The sequence below is a fragment of the Mastomys coucha genome, unplaced genomic scaffold (genome assembly GCF_008632895.1).
Source record: "Mastomys coucha isolate ucsf_1 unplaced genomic scaffold, UCSF_Mcou_1 pScaffold11, whole genome shotgun sequence".
NCBI lineage: Eukaryota > Metazoa > Chordata > Mammalia > Rodentia > Muridae > Mastomys > Mastomys coucha.
The window spans coordinates 13,554,252-13,568,122 of record NW_022196893.1 but is presented as its reverse complement, the minus strand read 5'-3'; the positions used below and the strand labels follow the sequence as shown (position 1 = coordinate 13,568,122).

At 44.4% G+C, this 13,871-nt stretch overlaps 1 protein-coding gene across 2 annotated transcripts in view; it reads left to right on the top strand.

Annotated features, from left to right (window-relative positions):
* LOC116081639 (cytochrome P450 2D26) overlaps positions 1-1,996 on the top strand; it is a 4,698-nt gene extending 2,702 nt beyond the window's left edge. The window contains exons 5-9 of one of the 2 annotated variants that reach the window (XM_031358227.1): positions 122-298; positions 485-626; positions 803-990; positions 1,364-1,505; positions 1,606-1,996. In XM_031358227.1, coding sequence (XP_031214087.1) covers positions 122-298; positions 485-626; positions 803-990; positions 1,364-1,505; positions 1,606-1,784 — 828 coding nt within the window. In that variant the 3' untranslated portion in view covers positions 1,785-1,996. Of the gene's footprint in view, positions 1-121; positions 299-484; positions 631-785; positions 991-1,363; positions 1,506-1,605 lie in introns of both variants that reach the window. The other variant, XM_031358219.1, reaches the window with a different exon arrangement.
* The last annotated feature ends 11,875 nt before the right edge of the window (positions 1,997-13,871 follow it).

The window sequence follows — 13,871 nt, the reverse complement described above, 5'->3', positions numbered from 1 at the left end:
GAAATCTGCCTGCCTCTGCCTCCCAAGTGCTGGGATTAAAGGTGTGCACCACCACCGCCCGGCTAATAATGAATTCTTAATTAGAAATAAAAGGAACTGGACCTTTTTATTTCTTTCACAGGTGCTGAATGCAATCCCAGCGCTTCTACACATCCCTGGGCTGCCTGGTAAAGCTTTTCCCAAGCTGAATTCATTCATAGCCTTAGTGGATAAGATGTTGAATGAGCACAAGATGACCTGGGATCCTGCGCAGCCACCCCGAGACATGACTGAGGCCTTCCTGGCAGAGATGGAGAAGGTGATTGGCAGCTCCAAGAGATGTGGCCAGGGATTGTGGGCTGAGGTCCTGTGAGCTGTGAGGTCAGATGTGTGGTATCCTCTGCATCACCAAGTAGCTCAGCCCTTGGGCTTCGGGGGGGGGGGGAATGGGATCCCATCATGGGACGACTTCTCCTTACTGAGCCCATCTTTCTACCTGGCCCAGGCCAAGGGGAATGCTGAGAGCAGCTTCAATGATAAGAACCTGCGCATGGTGGTGATTGACCTGTTCATGGCAGGGATGGTGACCACCTCAACCACACTGTCCTGGGCCCTGCTGCTCATGATCCTGCATCCAGATGTGCAGCGTGAGCCTGGCTGGGGCTGGGAGGGAGGGCAAGAGGCATTTGAGAAACTAGTGGCTCCAGCATTAGCTTCACCTAGGCTCCCACAAGTCTGATGGGAGTCTTATCTATCTTATTAAGCCAGTGGTACAAGTTCAAGGATGAGCTGCTTTTTCTCAGAAGGGATCCTATCTATCCAGGCTGTGTCCATCAGGAAATCGATGAGGTGATAGGACAGGTGCGGCGTCCAGAGATGGCAGACCAGGCCCGCATGCCCTACACCAATGCTGTCATTCATGAGGTGCAACGCTTTGCGGACATCGTCCCAACAAATGTACCACACATGACATCCCGTGACATTAAATTCCAAGGTTTCCTCATCCCCAAGGTAGGCATGGGCACCCTGGTCCCAGAATCCTCACTAGGCAAAACATGGGTGATAAAGTCCAAGACTACCACACCCTGGATTTTCACATGGGAACAGGATCGAGCTAGGTGTGCATACACTGCAGCCATTGCCCAAGATTCCCTGGGGAAGAGGATGCCCAGTGAAATGAGCTTAAAAGATTTTAGGAAGCACTGCAGATGGGAACTTTGTCACAGGGCCTGGGATGGTACCAGAGAAGGTGCTCGGAGATTCCAGGGGTGAGGTTGAATGAAAGGATCCAGTGTGTGAGGCAGAGACTGTGCATGTGAAGGTGGTGGTCAGGGCCTAGGCAGGCCCACCATGGCCCATCTTCACACCATATGCCTCCTGCCAGGGGACGACCCTCATCCCCAACCTGTCCTCGGTGCTGAAGGATGAGACTGTCTGGGAGAAGCCCCTCCGTTTCCATCCTGAACACTTCCTGGATGCCCAGGGCCACTTTGTGAAGCATGAGGCCTTCATGCCATTCTCAGCAGGTGCCTCTGGGGTGCCTGGCTGCCTGCCTCTCTCCAGGGTGCCTTGGAGGGTGGAGCATCAATCAGGCCCCAGACTGACTGAGCCCTCTCCCACCCACAGGTCGCAGATCATGCCTGGGGGAGCCCCTGGCCCGCATGGAGCTCTTCCTCTTCTTCACCTGCCTCCTGCAGCGCTTTAGCTTCTCGGTGCCTGCCGGACAGCCCAGGCCCAGTGATCGTGGCATCTACTCATTGCCAGTTACTCCAGAGCCCTACCAGCTCTGTTCAGTGGTTCGCTAGCAGGAGCAATGGCTCCAATCTTCCCCGAAGTTTGGCCTGATTGACGTCCAATAAACAAGAACTGTGTTTGCAACTCAGATTCTTGGTCCAATCCCCACCCTTGTTTCAATTGTGTCTCAACAAAACAGTCTACAATCCTTCTTTCCCCTCCTGTCTCAGCCCAACCTATGAACAACTTTAATGTGGTGAGAATAAAGTTTATTACTCCAGGATCAGTGGCCTTCAGTAAAGCACATGGGAGGACGAGGCAAGAAGATGGCAAGTTCAAGTCCCACATGGGTTATATAAACTGGACTACTTAATGAGACCCTTTCTCAGAAAGGGGGTGGGTGGGTGGTCATCAGGGAGTGCTGAAGGGAGGAATAGGGTAGAATGAAAGGGAAGAGAGAGAGAAGCGTCCAGATAAAGTAGGAGGAGAGGTAGTTGTGCTGATGTTCCCTGGTTAACCCTATATCACACAAAAGACCTACCACACTGCACACAGAAGTCAGACTCAAGGGTTACTGTGAGGAAAGTGTGATTGGTTTGTGCTGGAAACAGTCCAATTCTTGTTCTGGTGACAATGTTGACATAGGTCCCCAAGACCGTGAAGAGTCACAAATGGTTGTTAAGACTGCTCTCACAGTTAGAAAAGCTGCTCTCTTCACACTCAGGCTTGCAGTAGTCAAAGGATGTGTAAGAAATCTACTGAAGCAAAAGGGGCCATGTCAGACTCCAGGAAGATGGGCAGGATCCAGCTGTCCTATGTGTCTGCCTAGACCAAGAAGGGTCCTCCCCACAACTATGTGTAAAAAATGTACTGGATGCTACTGACTGGGAAACTTCAAGTATTTAGTGTCTTGAAAGTCTGTGTGTTTGGTGGGGCTAGGGAGGACAGCTCTAGTGGCATGTGACACTCCACAAGGCTCATTTTAGACTACTTATAACCTGAGGCCAGACTACAGCATCCCAAGATGCTGACCTATATGGCCTGCCTTGAAACACAGTTGTATGCAGACATTGACTTTGGTTTTGCATTTGTGAAAAAGATGTTCTCCCACGGGCTCTATTCACATAGGAATATTAAGGATGCTCCTTTCACAGCTCATCACTCATCACACGCTGGTTTGTAGAATGAACAGGACCAAACACTCACCATGCTGGGGAAAGTATACTTCACAGGACCCTTCCTTGTGCCTTCAGAAATAATCACAGCTTATTACCATACACCCTTCTTCATCCCACCTCTCTCCTTTATTGTAATTGTATATCCATGGGTATTTGCCTGCATCCATGCAGGGTGCACAGAACAGAAAAGAGTATAAGATCCCCAGGGATGTGAGTTGCCGTTAGTTGTAAATCATCCCATGGGTGCTTGGAGTCAAGCATGGGTGATCATATCTTAGCTGACCTAGAAGGTGTGACATTCCTAGCCACAAGGTCCAGATCTCAGGTTGTGATAGAGCATTTACCCAATACCTGTGAGGGCCTGGATACACTAAGTACCAAGCACACAAGAAAAGCAGCCTTGTGTGATGAGACAAGACATAGAGTCTGCTGTGCCAAACCTGATTCTTGAAGTCTGATGTGCCTTTCCTTTAGAGGTGTTCTGGCCCCTGGCCTTATTTGCTACAACCCTGCAGAGATGTGTCCTCCTTACAGGTGGCATTTAAGAAGGAGTTTCTGATCAATGGACAGAGATTTCTATAGAGCACACTGGTGCAAACCATCTGTCATTGCCCGTAGTTGACCACCCAGGCTTCATGCTCAGATCTGAAGTCAAGAGGTCATGTGGGAAGGGTTGTTCAGAGATGGGTGTGGGACTTAGGAAGCAACAGGTAGTGCCCAGTGGTGGTACTATGTGATCAGGTCATTAAGGAGAAGTCACTGGTTTCAAGGTAGAACATGAGGGATGCGTGCTGGTGTGTGGCAGCAGTTTGGAGAACTTATGGGGGAAACTGAACCCAGAGGAACCCACACAAATGGAGAAATGTGGGTAGTAGAGAACAGAACACCCAAGTATCCTTAGTTATGTCCATAATGAAGTGTGCATGTGTCAATGTGATGGATTGTATATGCTCAGCCCAGCAAGTGGCATTATTAAGAGGTGTGGCATTGTTGAAGTAGGTTTGTCACTATGGGTGTGGGCTTTAATACCCTCATCTTAGCAGCCTGGAATCCAGTATTCTGCTAGCAGCCTTCAGATGAAGATGTAGAACTCTCAGCTCATCTTGCAACATGCCTGCCTGGATGCTGCCATGTTCCTGCCTTGAAGATAATGGATTGAACTTTGAGCCTGGAAGTCAGCCCCAATTAAATGTTGTCTTTATAAGAGTTGCCTTTGTCATGGTGCCTCTTCACAGCAGTAAAACCCTAAGACAGAAGTTGGTACCAGGGACTGTGGTATTGCTGTGATAGACCTGAGTATGCTTTTATTTGAAAGAATGTGGGTTTCGGGACTTCGGGTTTGGAAAAGCCATAGAATGTTTTAGTAGGGCTTAGTGGGCCATCCTAGTAGGAATATGGAAGACTTTGTTACTGGAAATGATTTGAATTGTTGGGACCTGGCCCAAGAGGTTTCAGTGGAGAATTTTAATATGTGGTCTAGAGACTGTTTTGTGTTATTTTGGTGAAGAATGTGGCTACTTTTTGCCCTTGTCTGAAGAGTCTGCCTGAGGCTAAGGTGAAGAGACTCAAATCAATTGCATTGACAATGGAAGTCTCAGAGATGCCCAGCATAGACCTTGTTGTCTGGTTAAGCCTCATGAAGAGCATTTTAAACAAGCATAGCAAGCTGAGAAAGAAAAATATAAAATATATGGTTGGAATATTAAAGAGGGACCAGGACATAAAATGGAGCTGAATCCTGTATTCAAGGATATTAAATTGAATAATGGGAGTATTGACCATAGGGTAAGATCTCACCAAGCTAAACTCAGATCCAGGCATGGTAGTACAAGCCTTTAATCCCAGGAGGCAAAGACAATAAGATACCTGAGTTCAAGAACAGCCTAGAACAGAGCAAGTTCTAGGTGAAGGAATCCTTAACTCCAGGCTTGGTGGACCAAACCTTTAGACCCACTGTTTAGGAGACAGGCATGCAGATCTGTTTGTTCAAAGTCAGTCTACACAGCAACTTCCTGTTTGGCCAAGCTTACACGGTGAAGGAGTTGGAGAAGAGGAAACTAGTGATAATATAATAGAACAAACAAGAGGGCCATGTTCCAGCCCCAGCAAGCAGCAGAACTTGGCAGCTTTGACCACGTGGCACTGGCTTTAGAATTCAGAATAAAAGGAACTAAAAGGACAATTGTTGCTGGCTAGCTGGAGCTAAGAAACTAGTGGTGACTAAAAAGAGACTAGTGTCACTGAGGTTAAATCTAGGAAGTGTTTTCTGAGAGCACAAAGAAGCTGTGTTCCAGAGATAGCCAAGGTTGTACCTTATGCTTCAGGTGTTCTTGGTAATGTGTAAGAGTCACCCAGGTGGTACTGGTTTTGAAGGCATGAAGGGGTCATGAAGAGCAGCTGAGGCTTGGCACTGTGAGAGGCCATGGAAGGCCATTGGTGAAGGTGCAGCTTCAGTTGCAATTGACAGCCCAGGACTAAAGGGGTCATGCAGATTTGAGGCTTGGTACCATGAAGAGAGTCTATGGGAGCTATTGATAAAGCTTAGAGTGCTACGGAGGGCAGAGCTGGAGAAGTGATGCCAGCTCTTTGGAGAAGCCCAGAAGATCGTGTGTGGATCCCAGACATTGGAACAAGAAGCTGTAACATTGAAGTTGCCTTGGAGACTGTAAGATGTTTGAGATGCCAGAGCCATAGGATATCTGCTGAGAAAAGCTCCTAACTGAGAATGGAACCAGTGCAGGAGAAATACATTTGTTGCAGTCAACAAAGATGAAAAAAGAGTTGAAGATTTGCAGACTGCTTTGACAGCAGACATGAAGATGCAGAGATTGGAGCTTACCCAGCTGGTTTTCTGTATTGTTTTGGGTATTACAGTTAAGTGATTTGAGGAATCTCAGAAGAGACCTTGAACTTTGGACTTTCAACATTGTTGGGACTGCTATAGACTATGGGACCTTTGAAGTTGGACTTAATATAATTTTCATTTTGCTATGTTTAGGTATGTGCCCCCCCCCATAGGCTCATATGTTTGAACAAGCCTTTGGGGGCCAGTGAGTAGAATGTTATGGTTTACATATGCTTGGCCCAGGGAGTGGCACTATAGAAGGTGCGGCCCTGTTGTAGTAGGTGTGTCACTATGAGTGACCCTCATTCTAGGTGATTGGGAGCCAGTATTCTACTAGCAGCTTTCAGATGAAGATGTAGAACTCTCAGGTCCTCCTGCACCATGCCTGCCCAGATGCTGCCATGCTTCTGCCTAGATGATAATGGACTGATCCTCTGAACCTTTAAGCCAGCCCCAGTTAAATATTGTTCTTTATAAGAGTTGCCTTGTCATTGTGCCTGTTCACAGCAGTTAAACCCTAACTAAGACATCTTCCCACTCATTTCACCCACATAGGAAAATCCACAGCATGTTTTATAGTTCAGTTGTATCAGCCATCTTAGAGTGGTCTTGGAGTTGAGTACCATGGAAAAGGGGGACTACTAGTGTCCCTTTTTCTGTTTGTCTTTCTGTCATTGGACAATTGTGAACTACGTAGCTGTGGGTGTGGATGTCCAATGACCCTTTTGGGAACCTCCTTTTCCTTCAGTATGTATTCTCAAAGGGGAACTCCTGGGTGATAGCATCCTTAGTAGTTTTGCTGAGGATTTCCTGTATAGTTGTCCTCAGTGCCTGTTGACATTCTCTGAAGAATGCACAAGGCTCTGCAAGCTCTGCCCCCTGGAATTCTGTGTTTCCAGGGATGTTATGATATAACCACAAAGTGTTGTTGTAACCTCATCGTCCTAATAATAAGTGACAGTGAGCATTGCTTATTTGCTTGTTGGCTGTTTGTCTGTTCACTTGGCTCAAATGTCTTTGCAAGCCTTTGGCTCATGCTTGCTTCACATATCTGATATACATAAGGAGAACTCCGGTGATGGGAGGGAACAAATAGGGCCTGTGTCCATCATGGAAGAGACTGGAAACTAAGACTGTCTGAGATCAACACTAAGACCATCTACCCAGGAGCCAGAGAGATGGTAGTGGGTAAGGAGCTTGCCAGGCAAGTATGGCCCTTGAGTTTCATTACTGGAAGTGATGAAGTAAGTTAACTGATTCACTATGATTTTCCTGGACCTCAACAACTTTGTTGTGGCAACAGCATTCCTAACATCATGTGCACAGGAGCACACATTGAAGTAATAATGAATATTATTATTAGAAATCTTATTTAATCAACTCATTAAAGTAAAGGCGACAGGAAGTCCTAGAGCATTCTATGGCTGTTACAGGTTCTGAACATGTTCCCAGTTCTCCTTCACATCCCAGGGTTGGCTGACAAACTCTTCCCTGGGCAAAAGACATTTCTCACCACGGTGGATAAGCTGGTGACTGAGCACAAGAGGATGTGGGACTCCGACCAGCCACCTCAAGACCTGACTGATGCCTTTCTGGCTGAGATGGAGAAGGTGAGACTATGAGATCAGTTGTCCATTGCGCTCTGAATAATCTAGTGATACCAAACTATTACCACCTGAAGGGGAATTCTAAGAGTAGCTTCAATGAAGCAAATCTATGTCTGGTTGTCCTTGACCTGTTTAGTGCTGGGATTGTGACCAGTTCAATCACTCTGACCTGGGCTCTGCTGCTCATGATCCTGCACCCAGATGTGCAGTGCGAATCTGGCTGGGGCTGGGAAGAAAGGAGGAGGAGGGTAGAGGCACACTCCTTAAGTTTATTCAGGACACTGTGGCTCCTAGCAATGGCTTAACCCAGGCTTCAGTCAGGATGATGGCCATCTTTCTCCCATTGACCCAGCCCTTAACAGAGAGGTAGTGGAGGGACACTGGGACCCCTCCTGGGTCTCCTTACCTGAGGGGATGTTGTCTTTCTAGGCCCGAGTACAACAGGAAATCAATGAGGTTATAGGGCATTTGCTGTAAATTGCTTTTATAATGGTTAGGTATGGGTATTATTGGCAACCTACAGATTGGGAAAAAGCCTTCACTATCCTCACATCTGATAGGGTTAATGTAGGACCATGAAAGGCACCCTGGTTCCTGGTTGAGCTAAGTTTAGAAACCCTGGTGACCCTAAAGGGATGGCAGGAGTTTTGCCTGGTTCCCAGACATTATGCTCCTGACATGAGGGTAATGCCCCAAGTCCCTCCACAGATAGAGGACATTACCTGTGGTCACATAGCCTCAAGACAGATCTCCATTTCAGTGAGGTACCTAAAGACCTGGAGGCTTAACCAATAAACTCCCTTTCCCAGACACTCTTTCCTGCAAAAGGTATTTAACCTCAGGCCTGCTCTATGTACTGGGGTACTGCCACGTGCATCTAGTTTGACACTGCAAACTGGGCTTATTACGTGTTTTTTCAAAAACACAGCCACTTGGCTCATGCCTCTGTCTTAGGTGGATTTCTGCCAAAGCCCTAGATCGTGGACCACAGGTTTTCAACATGCACCCCTCTTCTGTGCACCTAATGCCATGACATGCCTTTATTTGTCTGCCAAGTTCCTGAGTCGCCACAGTCTTTTTGAAGAACGCCTCTTTGAAGTTTTTGCAAAGTTGCTCTCCTTGGTGCTGAAGCTGAGTGTAGGCCTCCGTTTGAGTTGCAAATTACCATCTTTGACTCTGGAGATGGTTACCTAGGGAACTGGTCTCAATTCACAAGCAAATTATTAAGTTAGGCCAGCAAACTAGGGATGCACTAGCCTTTGGAATGCTAACACTGCTGAGGTAGCCAGAACCGAGAGTGAGTCTGTGTAAAATTGTTCGTTTAGCTTCGGGAGTAAGCAGTTTTCCGGATCAAACGGGAAGAAGTAAATTCAAAGCTGACAGACAAGGCTGTCAGCTTAAAAATAAAAGAAAACAAAAGAAAAAGAAAAAAGACTTTTCAGCAGTGGATTCAAGCACATTTGCTAAGAAGGCTGTGGATCTGAGTCCACTTGGCGTATAAGCCTTTGAGGAAGCCACTATGCTCCATCTTCTTTTTGAGAAAAAAATAAACATGGATCCTCTGTCCCAGACCAAGACAGGGTCTGGTCCATGCCAGGCATTGGTGAATGGATCCCTCCATCATACCATGGCATATGAACTTGAAGTTTTAGGATACCAATGTCGGTCTGCAGCAGACTGACCTTTGATGTCAATCTGCAAAAAATTCATAACAAAAAGCACAAAGGCAAGGTGTGCCTTTGGGGATTTAGGAGGAAACAGATTCCCCCCCCCTTCGTTTTCAAAATCCAGTTTTTAAGCATGTGATGTGCTCGCTCAACAATTCCCTGTCCCATAGGGTTGTATGGGATTCCAGTTTTATGATTAATGCCAAAATCCTTGCAAAAAGACATAAACTTTTTGCCAGTGTAACCTGGTCCATTATCAGTTTTAATCACTTTGGGTAAGCCCACAACATTAAAGGCTTGTAAACAATGATCAATTACATTTCCAGAAGCTTCTCCTGTATGCAGGGATGCAAACATAAATCCTGAACAAGTGTCAATACAGACATGTATATATTTAAGCTTTCCAAATTCTGCATAATGAATTATGTCCATCTGCCAAATTTGGTTGGGCATAAGGCCTCTTGGGTTCACCCCCAAATGCAGAACTGGAGATAAAATAATGCACTTAGGGCATTGTTTAACAATCATTCTTGCTTGCTCTTTGGAAATTTTATGTTTAAGCCTCAGAGTCTGGCTGTATAGATGGAATTTATTGTGATCCCGTTTTGCTAAGGCAATAGGATCTGAAACTAAAACCTCTCCTACCAGAGCTCCTGTCAATGAGATTATTGCCTCTGGCTAATGGCCCAGGTAGACCTGAATGAGCCCGTATATGACCAATATTAAACTGATTTTTTTTTTGTGCAAGAATGATATTTTGTAATTGTGAAAATAAGGCTCCTGCTGTGGTGTTGAAATTAAATGTACCACATGTCTCCAGTAAGGGTACTGATTGGTCTACATATAAGCTGTCCGTGTAGAGAATAAAAGCATCAGATACAGTTTGAAACACCTTTAATACTGCTGTTAATTCAGCTAATTGAGCTGAGAGACCAGGAGTCTCTATGGCCACCTGTTGATTATTTATGAGATATCCAGCTCTTTCTTTAGAGGAACCATCAATAAATACCACAAGGGCATTATTTAACAGCTGTAAGGAAGTTACATTAGGAAAAATCACTTCATACACATTTAAGAACTTTATCAGTTTATCCTGGGGAAAATGATTATCTATAATTCCTTGAAATCCTATCTGAGCAAGCAACCAGTCTGTGCTATGCTGTTTTAACCAGGAGTCTTGCTCCAAAGTAAAAGGCTGAATGATAACATCTGGCTCTTTGCCAAAATAAGTCAGTGCTTGTTTTCTACCAAGCACAATTATTTGGGCTACAGCTTCATAATATGGCAAGATATTACGTTTAGGAGATATCCTTGAATGTATCCACATTAGAGGTGCTTTCTACCACAACAATGTAGGAGCATGAGTTGTATTGAAAATTAATAAATGCAAAGGTAAAGAATAATCTATGTAAGTAACAAATTGATTTTCAATAGCTTTTCCTACCTGTTGTAAGGCTGACATAGTTAAAAATCTAGGAGAATTTGGATCAGAATTACCTCTGAGAATATCAAATAAGGGTTTCAAATCTCCTGTAGTAAGCTTTAAGTAGGGATGAAGCCAATTGATATCACCTAATAATTTTTGAAAATCATTTAAGGTTTTTAATTTGTTTCTACAAATAACTATTTTTTGAGGAATAACAGCTTGATCCATGAGTGTAAAACCTAAATAATTATATGGATCCTGAGTTTGCACCTTTTCTGGAGCTATCTGTAGGCCCTTCTCATTTAAGGCAACTTGTAAGTCTCTATAACATAAAAGTACATCTTGAGGAATTTTTCCTGCTAATAGGACATCATCTGTGTAGTGGGCAATATATCATTGGCCATTTTTTTTTCTTATAGGGTCAATGACCTGTGCCACAAACTTCTGACATAACATAGGACTATTAGCCATGCCTTGAGGAAGGACTGTCCATTGATATCTTTTCATAGGTTCCTTAAAATTAACAGATGGAACACTAAAAGCAAATCTCTCACAATCCTCAGGGTGCAAAGGAATTGTGAAGAAACAATCCTTTAAATCCATAACAATCTTGTAAAATCCTCTTGGAATTGCCACTGGAGATGGTAGTCCAGTCTGCAATGTTCCCATAACCACCATTGTTTCATTTACCTTTCTTAAATCTTGTAACAGTCTCCATTTACCTGACTTTTTCTTGATAACAAATATGGGCATATTCCATGGGGAATTGGATTCCCTCAGATGTCCTGCTTCTAATTGCTCCTATACTAGCAAAGAAGCTGCTTCCATTTTCTCTTGACATAAAGACCACTGATCAACCCACACTGGAATATTATTAATCCACTGAATTTTATCTGCATGGGGCACAGGCAAGATAGTGGCCATCATAGAAAATGTTTTAAACCTTTACTATTAGAACGAGGCTTAGGGCCTCTGTATGTTCTAATGTTCTGTTTTGACCTCTGTTTATTAGCTAACTCACTAGGGCTGCACAAAACCAGCCCCATCTGTGATAACAGATCTCTCCCCCACAGAGTGACAGGCAGATTTGACATGGCATACAGTTGGATATGCCCTGAATTACCTTCTTTATCTCTCCAGGTTAGAAGCTTAGAACTTCATTTTGGTTTATTGGCATAACTGATTCCTTGGAGATGAGTGATTGCTTCAGTCAAAACCCAAGTTGAGGGCAGTCTTGGTCTCTTATAATAGTTTGATCAGCTCTAGTATCTATTAAACCTTCAAAACTTTTTCCTTCAATAATTAATTTAAGAGTAGGTCTTTTATTAGTGATAGATTATACCCAAAATACTTCAGGAGAACCAAAACAACTCTGTCTTTTCTCATTAGTAACAGCATTAGAAGACATTGAACACAGAAGGACTAAGGTAAACTGAGCAATTTTCTGATTAGCAGGTACTGTAATGACACTGCGAGGCAAGGATGCCATAATCTTAATTTCTCCCTGATAATCGTGGTCAATTAACACCTGGATAAATCTGCAATCCATTCACAATCACACTACTTTTTCCTATGACAAATCCCCAAGTCTCTGAAGGTAAAGGCCCAAAAACTCCAGTGGGCAGAATCTGAACTCCCATATCTGGCGTTAGTACTGTGTGGCAGGTGGAATATAGGTCCACTCCTGCACTTCCTGGGGTTGCTCTGAAGAGTTCAGATACAGATCTTCCTGGCTTGTTGGCAGCCTCATGGCCCCATATGCTGCCTGTTGTTTTAAGAACGGGGTCTGGGGCCAGCCCCTGGACTCGTTTCCCAACCAGGTATTGTCTTGAAAACCTTTTTTAATTCAACTATCTCTGGTCCAATGCTTTCCTCTCCTGCAATGAGCACGGACTCTCAGCACGGCACCTGATTGCTGCCTGACTGTACTTCCTGATTTCTTAGGACAATCATTCTTGAAATGATTGATACATAGCACAGGTATAACTTCTTTTATTTTCCTGCCTTTGCGCCAGGATTTCTGGAATAGTGGTTCCTTGCAATGCCACTGCCATAGCTAAACCCTAATTATAGGAAGGTCCAATATCTGCACAAAGGTGAATATATCCAGATAAATCCATTTGACCTTTGTGCAGCAGAATAACTGCTCTGCATGTTGAATTAGTGTTCTCATAGGCCAACCGTGTAATGAACGGACCATCCATATAAGAAGTTCCAAGAGTTCTTCTTGCACCTTGCTGCAATCTAGCCTCAAAATTCTGAAAAGTTTCCTCTGGTCCCTGCTGGATTCCAGCTAGACTCCCAATACCCTCACCTTTCATGGGTAATTGTACCCAAGCTTTTCTAGCCACCATTGCAATTTGAACATATGCTCCGGCGGGATACTCAATTCGTCTAGCATTTCCTTCATACAATCCTTCTTCCAGTAGCATGTCTAGATTCCATTCTGGGTTACCTGGCTGAGCATTTTGTACTGCTGATTTCTTGCTAGCCTCCCACCATTCTGAGTTCCAGACCAAATAATCACCTGCCTGCAGTGTGGCTCTGCACAACATTTTCCAGTCCTGCGGTGTTAGATTAAATTCTATAACATTGTCCAAAAGTGCCTGTGTAAACTGTGCATTTGGACCATACTGAGTCACTGCTTCCTTTATATCCTTAATAATTTTGAAATCCAAAGTTTGATAATATCTGTACAAATCATCATTCTGATCCCGCCGTTCCACTACGGGAAATGCTAGCAGTCCCAAAGTGTCCTGCCTGTTCTGATGAGCCTGACAGAATGCCTCTCTAAAGGTGAACGTCCTGCCTCCAGATAGCTGTCTTTCTTTCTGTTTGATAGCACCTTTAACTCACTTAAGTCATTACGCAATTTCTGTAGCTTAATTTCAAACTCCAGTTTACTTAATTGCGAACCTCTTTGAGTCTTTTATCAGAGAAGAGGCAGGTGCTGCGTATGAACGCAGTCTCTCTCTACAAGACCTAGTGAATCTGCTTTTTGAGGAAGTATTTTGACCTTCCTCGGTTACCGTATCTGAGCCTGAGGAGGAATTCTGATCCTCCCTCAGTTTCCGTATCTGAGTCTGAGTTCTTGGAGCTAATCAGACTCCGTTCACTTTCTGCCGACTCCTCCTTTTTTTCATTCTCCTCTATAATATCCATGACAAGAGCCTACAGGCAGAGAGTGAATCCATATACTTTATTATTTCTAAGTGCTTTTCTGATTTTTCCCCAAGTCTTTTTATTTATCTTAGTCACTCCTTGGAGCCAAGGACAATGAATTTCTATCTCTTCTGAAAGATTTGTTAATGCCTTTCTTTCTACCCTAACTCCCTTCGTCCTGAGTAGCTTGTTTGCATTCTGAATGGCTGCTTTGGATACCTTCGACCCCATCCTCACTGTCAATCCCTAGGTGAATCACGCACCGGGTCAGTA